We start from the raw sequence: 17,486 nt of genomic DNA, 5'->3' as shown, positions 1-17,486 counted from the left end.
GTGCAGAGTAGTCGGGACAAGGCTGGCATAAGTCATCCATAATTATACACTGCCTCTGGTGGTCAAGAAGAATGAAATGGAATAAAAGTTATGCATGTAACTATGGTTCTATGAATTCTGGAAAACCCCTAGAGCTTCTCGCTCACTCAGAATCAAAAAGGACGAGAAGGTTTTCACAGGAATGATGACAGGATTCCACCAGTCCTTCATAGGAGAGGGAGAGTTATTCTGGTCACATGTGACTTTGTTTGTATACACACTCAACCAACGTGTCCGCGGAGGATTTAATCCAGAATGATGCACTGCCTCTGGCGGCCATCCAGAATTCATAGAACCGTAGTTACAGTACATGCATAACTTTTGTTTTTGCTCTTTAAAACTTCCTGTGAGGCTAAAGCCTAGAGCTCCCTCTAGACACTGTATATACAGTATCAAGTCCAGGATACGACACGTTGACCCATTATTGTCACTTTTACCCTCTTTTCACCATATTTCATGATTATTTTTTGCCAATTTAACCACATTCTCCATTTGTCATGCCCATTATTTGCCAGTTTAAACGAATTGTTGCTACTTTTTAAATTACATTACTCCACCCATTTCTGCCAGTTTTAAGCTAATATTGACACTTTGAACCCTTTGGCCTCTTTTTCATCACTTTTAACTCATTTTATTTCTGATTAAAACAGGAATTTACATCTTTAAGATGACTATATACTATGGTACAAATAATAATAAACTTCCTGTATAACAGTGGATATTATTCAGATAAATAAATAAATCTGGTTATTATAGATTCATAGAACAATGACAACCCTAAAGTAGCTCGTTCCTACAAAACTAAGGAAGTCTATTCTAGATTATCCTCTTGGATGCTGAAATTATATTTATATCAAAAGAGAAACCAACCTAAAGTACATTTTAAATGTTATAATTGCAGTAAAATTCATGATTAACAAAAATTAAACAAGGCAAGCACAAATTGTAAAAAATAAATAAATAAATAAAAAACTAAAAACTAATTATACACCTCTGTTGACAAAGCACTGGAGGTTGGTGTTAGTTCTGAGATCTACTGTTATTTTCCCACAGTGCAGCCGTCTTGTTTTTCTCATACTTTTCCAACACTGAGCTTTGGCCACGTCTGTGCTTTACACCCATCCTGCTTTTCTAAAATTAATCGAACAAGTTTTCTGCTTTCAGTTGCACTCTGAACACCGAGAGAGGAAAAGCACAACTGTGTGGTTTATCCATTTTTAAAAGGGCGGGATTTTAAATTAAGGATTAAGACATGCTTCGCCCGTCAAACAGCGATCGGTCAAAAGGAGGATATAAAATATATTTTTTATACAACTGTAACAAAGGACAGAAGAAGACAGTCATTAACTACAGTTATTTACAGTTATAGTACAAAATGATCAGTTTAGATGAATAAACATATTTTGGTGCATGATTATTAACAACCACGTCATTTCAACAAATGGTCCACGCACTTCTGTCTAAAAAAATTAACTGAATAATTTTTTTTTTTTACCAATTGTTCCTCAATAATTCAATAGTCCCACTGTACATTTTTAGTTTGATCTGATTCATATTTTTTGAGATATGGACAATTTAGTGAGGGGGGAACAGTATGTGTAGAGTTTCATGCATCCTTATTTTTTTCCCCCATTTCATCTTTCAATATGTCAGGAACTCCATCACATAGAAAGGTAAATATGGTATAGTAATAAGCTCCACCCACTCTCTCAGAATAAAAATGAGAACTTAAAGCAACATAAAGAAAAGAAAAATGATTTTATATCCCATGGAAGAGTAACTTTTCTACTATAAATTAAAACATTTTTTTTACATGCAGTTATTGACCAATGAAAATAGTAAAAAAAAAAAGTATTTTGTTCATATTTCCAGAGCGTGTCACTCAAGAACCAATGCATATCTGTGACTAATCATTAGTGATGTGAACAGTCTATGTTCATAGCTCTAAGCTGATCACATTACAGGGAGCTGAGACATATGCTAAGTAGTTTACTGCAGACCCAAACATGTTCCAGACCCAAACACACACTGACTTTGTGACTATTTAGAGGAGCTGACATGTCCACCAGATGTATAGCAGATCTGTTTATATATTCTGAGAGAGTGGGTGGAGCTTATTACTATACCATATGTACCTTTCTGTGTGATGGAGTTCCTGACATATTGGAAGATGAACATGGAAGTATAAATAAGGACACATACCCCCCCCCCACAAAAAAAAGTATTTATCTCATTAAACTAATAACGTACAGTGTGATTATTGAATTATTAAGGAACAACTGGTAAAAATGACTGAATTCTTTGTGACCAAAGTGCGTAAGAAAATGTGTTGAAATAACTTCATCTAATGACTCACCTGTCACTGCAGAACTTTATCAGTTTTTATTTATTCTCAGACCTCTACTGCCCTCTGGTGGACAATTGATAGAATGACCCAAAACTCCTGGAAATGCAACATTACGTTTTTTTTCTCTCTAAGAAACATTTTTATTTAAATAAATATATTTTCTTTATTAGTAGATGTTGCTCCTCGTCTTCATTGACGTCACAGACGGAATGATAAACCCAACAGATGTGACACAGCGCGGGTAATAAAAGATTGATTTTATTCACAATAGAAGTGTAACAAATATAGTTCATTAGAAAGTTTCCTCCTTTAAATCCATCAGATGAATTAGAGTCTAGAAACGTCTCCATGGAAACGACCAACGGCTCCATGGATATTTACATCAGATTTAGAACCATTCACACACACACACACACACGTACACGCACACACACACACACAAAGAGGACAGTATTTATCAATCACTGTTCATCCATCCATAACTGGTCATCCAACCAAAATTGTTCATTCATCCAACCAAAATTGTGAATTTAGCTGTTTATCCAACCATCCATAATTGTTCATCCAACCATAATATCTGATTCATCCAACTGTCCATCCAACCATCCATCTGATTTAAGGACAATCCCCGAGTTGCAAACATCCAACCGTATCTAATCTAATCTAATCTGTAACTCTTTGTCCTTCCTGTTTAAATCTCTAATCAACATGTGAACAGTTTTTTTGTTTAAATTTCAACACAAACATTTTAAACTGATGATGAGTCAGAATAATAACGATGGACTGAAGAAGACCAGAAGTTTAAAGACGATGAAGTCGATCTTTGTCCCTGAGAAATTAAACACGAAACGGGAAAGAACATCTGCGACAATAAATAAGAACATTTCTTTAACACGGGGAGATGAATAATGGTGTTCTGCTTCAACTGGTGACCATGTTACGTGGTGAACTGGTCACTGGGCAGTCGCTCGTTCAATCAAAGGAAATTTAGTAGAACCTAAAGCTACGGATTCCTTTCATTTCCCTCTGCACAGTCTGGTCATCAGATAACATGGTCACCAGTTGGACTGAGACACTGAGCAGGTGATGGAGCAGGGGGAGAGGGTGGGGAACAAACTGCTTCATCATGTTGATATTCATCATTTCCTGCTTTGTTTGGGATTAAAACAACACAACGAAAACACACAGTGGACAAAAAAACTAAAAACCGCACAAAGTTCTCTTCACATTGGTCCGTTACATTCATTCAGAGACGCCCGCCTGCTGTGCCCCACCTCAACGCTAACAAAGTTCAACAGTAGCGCCTCCTGTGATCATTAACAACAGGTTTAAAAACACAGACTGAGGAAGACCGCAAAGAAAATGTGAAGAATACAAAGGTTGAGGGTCAATGAGGGAAAGAATTCCTCACGTTTGCACTGATTTACTGAAAAAATGAGACTTTTTCTTCATTAAAACTGAAAGCAGTGGATGAGGACGATATAGACCTGGATGTGTTGGTCTGTGTGTAGCAGAGAAACACAGTGTGGACTGAATTATTTAAAGCTGATCACTGAGTAAACGTGGTTTTTTTAGGCCACATCGTGTGTGATGACACGTGTCTGCCTGTAGGGGTCACTGCTGTACAACACATAGCTGCAGAACATTGCTGTAGTTTTCAATACTTTGCTTTTATATTTTTGGTCATTTTTGTGTTGATTTATTGTCAATTTTTAAAAAGATTTTCTGGGATTTTTGTGTTTTTCTTGTGCAATTTTTCATGAATTTGGTCGTTTTCTGTTGTTGTTTTTCAAATTTTTCCTGTTATTTTTGAGTCTTCTGTATTTTTGGAGACATTTTTGTTTTGTTTTGTTTTATTGTTACTTTTTCTGTTTTCATTTGTTTGTTTTGTGTATTTATTTACCTATAATTACCTTAAGAATGTTTTTATTTTCACCTGGATTTATTAAATAATTTGTTTGTTTTGTGTAAAATGTGTAATTTTTTGTCTGTTTTATGTAGTTTTTAATTTCAAAATGTAATATCTTTGTTTGTAATCATTTGATCTTTATGATATTTATGTCAGGTTGGTTCCTCAATGATTCATCTGAATGTGTCCACACACTGTGACCAACTGTGTGGTTATTAATGTGATTTCATTTCAAATGAGCACATTCTGTGTTGATGGTGATTCTTATCTTCACTTTGGATCTAAAGCAAAGAGAGGAATCAGAAACAGAGCGAATGTTTGGTTTCTCATCGACTGCAACGAGAACGTGATCGGTTTTATTGAGGGGATTTTTATCTGCGGGCGCACGGTGGCTTAGTGGTTAGCACGTCTGCCTCACAGCAAGAAGGTCCTGGGTTCAAGCCCTGGGGTGGACTTGGGTCCTTTCTGTGTGGAGTTTGCATGTTCTCCCCGTGCTGCGTGGGTTTCCTCCGGGTACTCCGGCTTCCTCCCACAATCCAAAAACAGGACTGTAAGGTTGATTGGAGTCTCTAAATTGCCCATAGGAGTGAATGAGAGAGTGAATGGTTGTCTGTGTCTCTGTTTCCCTGCGATAGACTGGCGCCCTGTCCAGGGTGTACCCCCGCCAAGCGCCCTATGAGAGCCGGATATTGTCACCGGCAGACCCCCGCGACCCTGTTAAACGGGAATAAGCGGGTTTGAAAATGGATGGATGGATTTTTATCTGCATCTCATCAATAAAATTAAAACGCTGACGTTCTCATTGAAACTTAACGCTGAAAAGTGTTAAAAGGGATTTAAATTACAATTTTAGTTTCATATCATTAAAAAGTTGAAGAAAATATTTTGGAATTTAGAAAAAAATTTTTTTTGAAAAACTGAAATACAAATCTTTTTTCCTTTTTTACTGAGAAAAAAAGAGAAAAAGAAAAACAAGAAAGAAAAAACAATTAAAGAAAATTTGAATGAAAAAAATAAAATTAACAAAAACAGAAAAGAAAAAAAAGAGAAAAAAAAAATTAAAGAAAATTTGAATAAAAAAAAAAAAAAACAAAATTAAAAAAATATAATTCACTGAAAAAATGTAAGAGTTTCATAGATTTGACATAAACATCAGAAAACAGATGAATATCTCCCAACAAAGTATGAACTTTTGTAAAAGACAAATTATTGTTTAAAAGCATTAAAAATATGAGGAATTAAAAGAAACTTCAAAACATTATGAAAAATTTAAAAACCACACGCATCGATCACAGATGCTATGAGGTGCTAAAGTTTGGTCCTGGAGAGCTGCTGTCCCGCATGTTTTAGATGAATCTAATGATTGTTTTATGGAGCAGAAAAGAAGCTTTACAACCAGGACGTGCAGGACAGCAGCTCTCCAGGACCAAACAAACCCAAACCTCGTTTATTCATAAGGTTTGTGTTAATATAGTTGGAACATCAGCTCTGTTAGCACGTTAGCATGTTAGCATGTCGGCCACAGGAATGGATGCAGACCTCGCGGGGACAAAGTGAAATCTGTAGTTTTTTTTAAAAGAGGCTCATGTTTGTGCAGAATGGAGCGTCTCTGGGGACCGCGCTGGCTTTTAGGTGTTGTGTTCTCCACAGAGACACCATCATCTGTTGGAATGAGTAGAAAAAACTAAACAAAACCCTTCGTTGATGAGAGAGAAAAGGCTCCCAGAGGTGGAGCGTCCAACGCCAGGACTGATTATCATCACTGTCAGGAACAACCAGCTCCAAAACACCCACGGGATCCACTTTGTGATCCACTTTGTGATCCCGTGGGAAAGAGAATACCTGATCAACACTGGAGGCTCAGATTTACAGGATCAGAGTTTTTTTTTTTGGGGGGGGGGGTACAGTCCTACTCCACGTGGTTGGGCGTGTCCGAGTTGTTCTTCCTGATGACGGGCAGAGGATGAGCCTCGGTGTTAAAAACCCAGTGTTCAAACGGGAGGTGGTCGTCCTCAGAGAAAAGCAGGAAGAGATACCTGAGGAGAGAAGAGCTGAGTCACTGCAAGGTGTGGGGCAGTATTATGAAAAATCACTTCCTCATTCCTTTAGCCTCATTCAGAGGGTCAAAGGTGAAGAAGTTCTGTTTCCTCCCTCCTTTGTTATTCCACATTTTGTATCAAATCTGCTCCAAACGGGACAGTTGGATTTTTCCCCCTGATGACATCATGAGGGGGAAACTCCTCCTCCTGACAATCCTGGCCTTCAACCCCCTGTGTGTGCGCATGTGTGGTGTGTGCGTGCATGTGTGAGTGTGTGTGTGAGTGCGTGCGTGTGTGAGTGTGTGCGTGCATGTGTGTGTGTGCGTGAGTGTGGGGGTGCGTGTGAGCGTGAGTGTGCGTGCATGTGAGTGCGCGCGCGTGTGTGTCTGAGTGTGCATGTGTGAGTGTGTGCGTGTGTGTGTGCATGTGTATGTGTGTGAGTGCGTGTGTGTGCATGTGTGAGTGTGTGCGTGTGTGTGTGCATGTGTATGTGTGTGAGTGCGTGTGTGTGAGTGTGTGCATGTGTGTGTGCATGTGTATATGTGTGAGTGTGTGTGTGTGCGTGTGTGAGTGTGTGCATGTGTGTGTGCATGTGTATATGTGTGAGTGTGTGTGTGTGTGCGTGTGCTTGTGAGTGTGTGCGTGTGAAAGTGTGCGTGTGCGTGTACATGTGTATGAATGCGTGTGTGCGTGTGAGTGCGTGTGTGTGCGTGTGCTTGTGAGTGTGTGTGAGTGTGTGTGCTTGTGAGTGTGTGTGAGTGTGTGCATGTGTGTGTGCATGTGTATATGTGTGAGTGTGTGTGTGTGTGCGTGTGCTTGTGAGTGTGTGCGTGTGAAAGTGTGCGTGTGCGTGTACATGTGTGTGCATGTGTATGAATGCGTGTGCGTGTGAGTGCGTGTGTGTGCGTGTGCTTGTGAGTGTGTGTGAGTGTGTGCATGTGTGTGTGCATGTGTATATGTGTGAGTGTGTGTGTGTGTGCGTGTGCTTGTGAGTGTGTGCGTGTGAAAGTGTGCGTGTGCGTGTACATGTGTGTGCATGTGTATGAATGCGTGTGTGCGTGTGAGTGCGTGTGTGTGCGTGTGCTTGTGAGTGTGTGTGAGTGTGTGCATGTGTGTGTGCATGTGTATATGTGTGAGTGTGTGTGTGTGTGCGTGTGCTTGTGAGTGTGTGCGTGTGAAAGTGTGCGTGTGCGTGTACATGTGTATGAATGCGTGTGTGCGTGTGAGTGCGTGTGCTTGTGAGTGTGTGTGAGTGTGTGTGTGCTTGTGAGTGTGTGCGTGTGAAAGTGTGCGTGTGCGTGTACATGTGTATGAATGCGTGTGTGCGTGTGAGTGCGTGTGTGTGCGTGTGCTTGTGAGTGTGTGTGAGTGTGTGTGTGTGTGTGCTTACTTGAGCGTCTCAGCTAAGTAGAAACTCTGCTGCACGTCGTCATAGTTTGGTGTTGAAGCGTAAACGTCTCTGACTCCACTGTAGCCTCCTTCAACTTTACAGTGATTCTCCAACGCCTGAAAGTGAAAACAACTATTTATCTAAGGCAAGTGTTCTCAAACTAGGGGTCAGGACCCTATTTGTGGTCACTACACACTGGGATGGAATAATTTGAGCATGTTTTAACCTATTTTCATCACTTTTTCTTGCCATATTTTTGCTTACATACACTTCTACATCACATTGTCTACACTCCTAAACCCTTTACACCATTTTTCCACCTAATGTTGCATATGTTGACCAATTATTATCACTTTTCAATTCAACCACATTCACCATTTTTCATGCCCATTGATTGCCTGTTTAAACTAATTGTTCTAATATTGACACTTTGAACCCTTTTCACCACTTCTTCTGTACAGTTTTGCCCACTGTAACGTGCAACTTTAAACCAATTTCTGTGGTAAAATCCTATTTCACCACATTTCCCACCATTTTTGATCACTTTGAACCCATTTTATTTCTGATTAAAACAATGATTTCCATCTTTAAGATGACTGTAATAATAATAAACGTTCCTGAACAACAGTAGATATTATTCAGATTCACAGATTCATAGAACAATAGATCATCATTTATCACCTGCACAGCCTCCCAGCCCCACTCCCTGTACTTTGGGTCGTGGGTGAACCTCCACATGTACATGTAGGTCTCTATGACCTCCGGCCGGAGGATGAAATATTTCTCGTTCTGTCGGGTGGCGATGGCCTCGACCCCGCCGTCAAAGCGAAAGGCCTCGGGGCCGAGCTTCAGCGCTGCAGAGAGAGAGAGAGAGTTTCATTTTCCTATATTTAATAACGGCGTGTTAACGTGGGCGTGGTGCAGAGCGATGCTCAAACCTACGGATCAGCGTTAGCTCAACAGAAAAGTGCATCTAAAGACAATGACTCACAACATGACTCGGGAACAATCTGAGTCAGAACATGCCCTGGATTTAAAAAAAGACTGAGATCAGGAAAAACCTGGTTTCTGCTCATGTTACGAATAAATACGTTAAATTTACTGTGTTTAGATACAAGAAAACACTCTGCTCACCTTTGACCTCTGATTTGTTAATAAAACAGTAACAGTAAACCTAACCCTGTGGACACAATAGGAACGGCAGTTATTTTTATTGATATAATAATTCTGATATTTCTACAAGCATTGGACAACCTGCAGCAGAAAGTATCAACTTTTATCACAACGGCTTCACAAACACGTGATTGTATCTGATCTGATGGTCACATGATCAACATTCATTAGAATAACAACCAATCAGAGCATTAACAAAGGAAACAACAGAGAGTTTGTGTGTTTTTATTGTCATGTGTATTATTTGTTGTTATACAGTGTGTTTTGGATGCTTTGTGTATTTTGGCTTTACTTTTGTGAATATCTGTTGTGGTTTTGTGTATTTTTTAGTCATTTTGTGTATTTGTTAAAGTAAATGAATTTTTTTAGTTATTTTGTATGTTTTTGTTGTCATTTCCTTTCTTTTTGGTGTCATTTTGTGTTTTTTTGTAATTTTTGTGTTAATGTTGTCATTTCACATATGATATGTATAGTTATCTTTGTGTGTGTTTTTGTTGTTATTTTGTGTGCTTTTTGAGTCATTTTAATAGTTTTTCAAATTTTATTAATTTCTTATTGTCATTTTATGCTTTTTTGTCGTCGTGTGTTTTTTTTGTTGTAGTTTTGTGTGATTGTTGTAATTTTCTGTATTTTTTATTTCATTTCGTGTGCTTTTATTGTCGTTATTGTGTCTTTTTGATGCAATTTTGTGTATTTTTGAGTTTGAAAGTATTATTATTATTTGTGTTCCATTTCACCTTCTTTAAATGTTTTTATGTTGTGTGTGTTTATATTTGAGTGACTTTAATGCTGCGTTCACGTACCCGTCCTGGCGTAGGACTCGTGACACGTTCGTGCGATCTCTGCCGCCTGCTCCATCTGGTGACCCGTCTTGTCGCTGGGCGCTCCGTCCGCCCCCAGGGCAATCATTCCCCCAGCGAAGCAGGTCAGGTGACCCATCTTGTGCTCCAGCAGACCTCCTTTCCACTCAGCGATGTACGTCAGACCACCGCTAGACTTCCTCATCAGGTTGGTCTCGATGGCCTGTGAGACACACACACTGACGGCTATAAGAGCCAATCCTGTGTCACGCTCATCCCTTCCTAAAGATACACAATGTGACAAAAACACAAGCAACAGGAAGTCCACCAGCTGAAAACGTCTCCTTAGATACAGTAGATCTTAAAGGGATCCTCCACTGATGTGGTCAAAAACCTTCTAAGATCAATGTCTAACAAACACATTATTATGCACCATATTCATTTTATTAACTTTTAAAAATGGGACTACTTTACAGTTTTACAGCGTGTGTTCAAAAATCATGTGATTGATGATGTCACATGGCCTCACTGCCTGTAAACATCCCATTGTTTTCTATTGGAGTGAAACATTAAACCTGGTTTTTAGATCATTTAGTAGATTTTTCAGTCAAAATTGCTCTAAAAAAACCTTAAAAAATTAAAGATGTCATTGTCATACCTGTACAGGAAATCTAAAACACACTTCAGCCTGATTTTTAGATCATTTAGTAGATTTTTCGGTCACAATAACAACTTGTGCTGCTTTCGGTTGCTCTAAATAATCAGGAAAAGTTAAAGATATCGATGTAAACCTCTTTTGTTTACAGAAAGAGGGTAAAAACAGTAGTGACCCGAAAAATAATCTATGACCGCAGGGGGTGACAGCTCCAACTCTGCGGTTTGGTAGTAGACAATGAAGCAGAGAAGAAGAGCTCAGTGCGCTGACACGCTCTGGTGGCTGAAGTTAGCGAGTAAATCACGGACTGTTGAAGGACTCCCCCCAAAAGGGCTTCTATTCTCTGGGTTTGTGTGTCTACAACAGGCCGTGATTAATCACTAACTTCAACCACCAGAGCGTGTCAGCACACTGTTTAAACTGATATCCGAAGGATGAAAAGATAGAGAGAAAATTCAAAAGCGAACATCTCGATGTTATCCACAAGCTTTGTAGCCTGACGTTTTTTTGTTTTTTAATAGAAGCTTTGGAGTGTCTGAGATCTCCTCTGTGATGCTACGCTGCTCAAAGTCATACCTGTTAGCTGCTGTGACGCACAGTTACACATTCACTTTGATTGACAGTCGAAGCCTATTGGCTGGGCGATCGCGGCGTGATTGGTGCCAATGGTGGCCTAGTGGTTAGGGACGCTGGCCTTGTAAGCAGAGGGTTGCTGGTTCAAGTCTCACCTGGGCCATCACTGTGGGATGTTGAGCAAGTCCCTTAACCCCGAACAGCTCCCCAGGCGCCGCAAAATGGCTGCCAACTGTTCCCCAGGGATGGTTAGTGAATTTCTCCATTGTGAGAGAATAAAGTAAATATAAATAAAAAATGAAGTTGTTTTATTAGTCATAGATCTACTGTCACATTCATCACTGCCTGATGAAAGCCAACGTGAGAAAAACACAAGCAACAGGAAGTCCACGTTTTATAAAGGCTTCTAAGACGTATCACCTCCTTCATAACAGAGACATCTGGCCGTTGCCAGGGCGGAAAACATCGCTCAGATTTAAAGCGTCGCTTTGGCTCGTCGTAAACATTTAACACAGACAGATTACAATAAAAAGCCCAAATGGCAGATTTCACAGCCTCTGTCGCTGCTTTTCATCCTCCTGCTCCTCATCCTGGTGAAGTGACTCTCCGTCAGCGCTCCGTACAGCTGAGGCCTCGCCGCTCGTCACCACAGCTTAAGTTGATGATAGGAGAGAGCGAGCAGTCAAAGTATCAGCACAGACGCTGCTGGGAATAAACCTGTGTGTCCATCAAGCTTTGACGGCCTTTCAGTGACTTCCTGTGTGTCATTGTTAGCACGCTTGGTCACTAAAACTAGTCCTAGGGAGGGTAGAAGACGCCAAGAGGAGCTACGCATTAAGCTCATCAAGATGAATAAATTCAAATAAAGCAGCTGGAAACTGATATCTAGAGGTGGCAAAGTACTCGTCTTCAGTACTACTGTAAAAGTATAGATACTCGAATAAAACTGACTCTGGTAAAAGTAAAAGTATTGACTTTACTTGAGTAAAAGTAAAAAAGTACATGCTACTAAAAAAGTACTAAAAAATGTTCCTTCAATAATAAGACAGAGTTTTTAAAAAAGAAAATTGCATATCTTTTATTTTTTTAAGAACACCGGGAGAATTTAGCACTCATAATAAATATCATTTGTAAATAAAATGTATCAAGAAAAAAAAAAAAGTGTAAATGCTAAATTAAAACCAGACCAGTTCTTAAAAGCTTGAAACCATAAAGCTCATTATTAAAATGTAAGGAGAAGAAAGTACAGATATTTGTTTAAAAAAGTAAGAAATAAAAGTAAAAAGTCGCCAAAACAATAAACACTCGAGTAAAATACAGAAACCAGAAAAAAACTACTGCGCATTCTCATTCATTGGCCACGTTTACATGGGAGCTTTAATTCCTCTTTAAAGTGGAATAAAGGTTGATTCCTCTTTAACCTCACCTTGTAAACACATAATTCCTAATGCTGAATTAATTCAGAATTAAAGTTAATTCCGAATTAGGTAGCTGGTTTATTCCGTTTTTATTTCTTCTTTCTTATAAACAATTCACTTTGTTAAAACAGCTTTAAGTTCATTTGGATGGTTTTGGGCATGTACGACATAATCCAAGATGGTGGCGACCCAGACTATTTAATAAGAGCCTTAAAAGACATGGATATAATGAAAAGAGTGGATGGACAGAGGCAGAAACATGCAGACTTTCACACGGACACACACAGACTTATTAAACACACACACACCTCGGTAAACAAGGTAAACAGAACAGACTTCACATGACGGCTGGCACTAGGACCCAGAGGCGGAGTAAATTCGTCTCCGTACTGCATTCACAGGCTGTAATATCACCAGTTTATCATTTTACCAGTTGTTAGAGCTACTGTCTTTACCAGGGAGATAATATTTATTACTGGTTAGTGTTTTCCAGAGTTTTACTGGGATTTTTACTGGTTTCTATCTACTTCCAAACTGAAACTGTGTTATTGTTGGGCTGCTGATTCAAAATAAAGGTGAAAACAGTTCTCATGTGATGTTCTGTGTTACAGCCGACAATAAAAGGTTTATTGTGTTTTTCCTGGTAGACGTGATACGTCATGTTCTCTCCCTGTCCAATCAGAGCCTTCCCAACCCCCAGACCTAAAGTAGAATTATCTAAAGCTGAACAAACCTGTTTCCCATGTAAACCTTGTTTGGAATTACCATTTCCATGTAAACACGAAGCAGAACACTTTCATTCCGAATGATTTAATTTAGAATAAATCATTCAGAATTAAAAAACATCACGTAACCGTGGCCATTTATAAGGTCTTGCGGCCCACGTGCACGATTGACACAAAATGCCTCTGCGATCAGTAGATGATGATCGACGTATTGTGCAACCCTGTAGTAGACGCTTTATACTTGAGTTTGTAGCCTTGCTCTTGGTCCTCATAAGTCACATAAACCCAGAAATGTCCTCACAAGTGGCTTTAAAATCTGGCTTTGAGCAAAAACATGGCCTTAAAATATAAAATAATAAATATAAAGAGATAAACAGACAAATTTGTCTGTGGGAACGGGTTCCTCACCTGTAGGACGCGCCCTGGTGTGTGTGTGTGTGTGTGTGTGTGTGTTACCTGTAAGGCGTCGTAGTACATCTTCTTTCCCTCCTCGTCGGTCTTGTCAGACATCAGCCAGGCTTTGAGCAGATACTCATAAAAACTGTCTCCGAGGCCGCCCACGGACACGTGATCTGTATCAGACGAAAAACAAACAAACAAACACTGTGAAACGCACAAACATGACAGTGAGAGACGTCACATTACAACACTAACAAATTAAAGGAAACCTTAGAGTAAATGTATATAAAATAATGTGTTTAATGCAATGCTTTCCAACCTTTTGTGGTTTGTGACCCTATAGACCCTGTTCATGTGACGTATACACACTAAATTAGGTGCACGCACGCACGCGCACGCTCGGTACAAAACAACTGGAGAACTGCATTGTACTCGCATTGGCACGAGATTGAAACACTTTTCTTCTAAAAACAACACAACGTCATCGTGTTGTGTTATTGATTGCACAAATAGGAGTAGCAACAATTCAGGATTTACAACATACCGGCTGGTGGGAACCCTTTACAGAACAATAGACGAGACTTAACGGAGGGAGACAGCTGACGTATCTGATACACACACACGGGGAGAGAGAGAGAGAGAGAGAGAGAGAGAGAGAGAGAGAGAGAGAGAGAGAGAGAGAGAGAGAGAGAGAGAGAGAGAGAGAGAGAGAGAGAGAGAGAGAGAGAGAGCGCTGAAACTTCCAGATAAAGTCAAATCAGCCGTTTTATGATAGAAATAAACAGCAGAAAGTTGTCAAATGACCACGTTACAATTGTTCAGAAGTGATCGCGTCAACGTAACCTCTGCATAGGCGATGGTGCACAGGGAGCGGATGGAGCGCAATCTCAGTCTGGTTCCAGTAAAAAGTGACCATAGAAAGCTGTAAATGGACTGATATGCAGATGTGGGACAGTGAGGAGGAGACTTAATGTAGAGATGGAAACTGATCAGAATACGTGGAAATACACGGATTAACAGGAGTACAGCAGCCCGCCTACATGCCTGTTCATAACAAGTAGCTATAAGCATCTAGAGACTTAATGTTTTTAGGTTTATACACTGGGTTTTTCTGTCAGATATGTATAAATATCTGGCCATTGAACAGGAGCACACATCTGATGACCACTCGTTTTCAGGACGTTCTGCACGGGTCCCACAATCGTGCACCTGTACTGAAAGTGACTGAAATCAGGTGACAAGCTTTCTACATACTACCAACTATTTACGAGCCTTAACAGCGGTTCATTCATCGGCATTTTGACATTTTTTAAGCATCACGAATGTAAACAACATGTGCTTGCACGTTAGTCACATGTCTCATATTTGTACACATTGAAATAAATCTATACTGGTGACCTTAAAAACACTTTTCTTTCAAAATCAGTTTGTTTTACTGTTACAAATACAGAACAGCCAGGATTAGTGACAGCGTAGATATTTTTTTATAGTGCATTTTATTTGAAATTGATTTATATTTAAGAATACCAAAGTATAGAATATATTTAAGATTGTGTATTGTTTTCATTTGAAATAATCAGTAAAATATTTTTTACCAATTAATAGACATTTTAGGCGACCCCACATGGGGTCACAACCCCTTGGTTGAAAAACACTGGTTTAATGTATTACTAATAAACAAAATCCCTGCACATTTATATATAAAAACATTTAAAGTACTTTTTTTGAACAATTTTACACCTTAAAATACAATCCATGGGGAGCAGCCATGTTTGAAATGTATTAATTAATTAATTTATTTATTGGAATTGTGTGCCTTTGAATTAAATTATAGGTAAAATTGGTCCAAGATAAATAAAAAAATAAATGTGTAATTGTGTTATTTTTCTGTATTTTTTTGTTTTTAATTTATTTTATTTTTATTTAATTTCTATGTATTTTTTAAATCAAAGCCCATGGCTGCATGATTACAGATAATCCATAAAAAACAAGTTATATTACACCTGTCATCCACATGACAGAGGGCGGGACGCACACACACACACACACGCACACACGCACAGACACACACACGCACACACACAGACAGACTGTCAGTTGGAGCTCATCCATATGCATGCATCATTAGCAGAGCAGCTCTGTTGGTGGAGAGCACAGATTAAATGTCAGCTGTGATAACGTTGCAGTTAGTAACTGATTTAAAAAAAGCTTCATTGAGGTTCTTTTTATGTAAAGTATAAATGACAAAAAACATTAACACTGTCATTTAAACTCTTAAACAAATGCTTGGTTACATGATGGCAGTCATTGCACATTCTCCTTTTCGATGTCTGTCTCTGTGCGGCGTCCACTTCATATTTCTACCATTATTTCATGGTGTCTTTAAAGGTTGTGGATAAGGAGACTTAAAGATTAATCTTTGCAGACGATAAATGTGCTGAGACTGGGAAGGAACTCCATACCAGAGACTAGTCCCACATGTATAGGTAGCTTAGCATGTAGCAATCAGTTACAAATGTTTGGGTTAGCTTAGCACGTAGCGACCATTCCAACATACTTGGGTTAGCTTAGTACATAGCAACAACTCCCACATGTTTGGGCTAGCTTAACATATCGTGACCACAACTAAACGTTTGGGTTAGCTTAGCACGTAGCAACTGTTCTTGTAGCAATTGTGTGTTTTTTTGTTGTTTTGTGTTTTTTAAAGGATTTTTTGGCTCTAGTGGCCTTTATATGACAGTTGCTTGACAGGAAAGGGATCAGAGAGAGCAGGGAATGACATGCAGCAAAGGGTCCCAGGCTGGGAATCGAACCTGGACCGGCTGCAGGTGAGGAACTACAGCCTCCGTTTATGGGGCGGGCGCTCAACCCACTGAGCTAAACACCACCCGTTTTGTGTGTTTTTTGAGTAATTCATGTATTTTTTGTTTTGTATTGTTCTGTTTGTACATTTGTTGTTAGTTATGAGTCATTTTGTGTATTTTCATTTTTATTTTTCAGTCCTTGTGTTAGGTGATGACTGAGAAACAGTTTTTATCTCTCTGAGCAGTAGCTGAGATTCTTTATGCTAATGAACTCTGATAAAAACTAATAAACATTAATAAACTCTGAGTCTCTCACTGAAGGAACCACAAGTGTCTGATTTTTACATTCTTCTCACGCTCTGTTCTACTTTAATGAATCCCTGAGTCCATGTTTGACCATCGCTATGGAGACGTAGCATGTCCTGAGCTTCACCTTCCTCTCTCTCCTTTACAATCAGCCTCCATTCATCATCATCATCATCATCACCATCATCACCATCATCATCATCATCACCATCATCATCATCACCATCATCATCATCACCATCATCATCATCATCATCATCACCATCACCATCATCATCACCATCATCATCATCATCATCATCATCATCATCATCACCATCATCATCACCATCACCATCATCACCATCATCATCATCACCATCATCATCATCATCATCATCATCATCATCACCATCACCATCATCATCACCATCATCATCATCATCATCATCATCATCATCACCATCATCATCATCATCATCATCATCATCATCACCATCATCATCATCATCATCACCATCATCACCATCATCATCACCATCATCATCATCATCATCATCATCATCACCATCATCATCATCATCATCATCATCATCATCACCATCACCATCACCATCACCATCACCATCATCATCATCATCATCATCATCATCACCATCACCATCATCATCATCACCATCACCATCATCATCATCATCATCATCATCACCATCACCATCATCATCATCATCATCACCATCACCATCATCATCATCATCACCATCATCATCATCATCATCATCACCATCACCACCATCACCATCACCATCATCATCACCATCATCATCATCATCACCATCACCATCATCATCATCATCATCAGCTCATTACCGTATAAAAACATCATGGATTCTTTAGAACGAGCAAAGATGAAGGTTTATCCTTTTCCCA

The 17,486-nt window shown here is 39.3% G+C and overlaps 1 protein-coding gene across 1 annotated transcript in view; it reads right to left on the bottom strand.

Moving 5' to 3' along the window:
• Positions 1-5,740: 5,740 nt before the first annotated feature.
• The window catches only part of man1a1 (mannosidase, alpha, class 1A, member 1), a 125,680-nt gene continuing 113,934 nt past the window's right edge, over positions 5,741-17,486 (bottom strand). The window contains exons 8-12 of the mRNA XM_028440549.1: positions 13,525-13,640; positions 9,701-9,920; positions 8,406-8,578; positions 7,725-7,840; positions 5,741-6,331 (exon numbers count right to left, since the gene is read on the bottom strand). Of these exons, the coding sequence (XP_028296350.1) occupies positions 6,205-6,331; positions 7,725-7,840; positions 8,406-8,578; positions 9,701-9,920; positions 13,525-13,640 (752 nt within the window). The 3' untranslated portion in view covers positions 5,741-6,204. The remainder of the gene's footprint in view (positions 6,332-7,724; positions 7,841-8,405; positions 8,579-9,700; positions 9,921-13,524; positions 13,641-17,486) is intronic.

The sequence above is a fragment of the Gouania willdenowi genome (assembly GCF_900634775.1).
Source record: "Gouania willdenowi chromosome 24 unlocalized genomic scaffold, fGouWil2.1 scaffold_320_arrow_ctg1, whole genome shotgun sequence".
Taxonomy (NCBI): Eukaryota; Metazoa; Chordata; class Actinopteri; order Blenniiformes; family Gobiesocidae; genus Gouania; species Gouania willdenowi.
The sequence above is the reverse complement of the archived record's forward strand: the minus strand, read 5'-3'. Positions and strand labels throughout refer to the sequence as shown.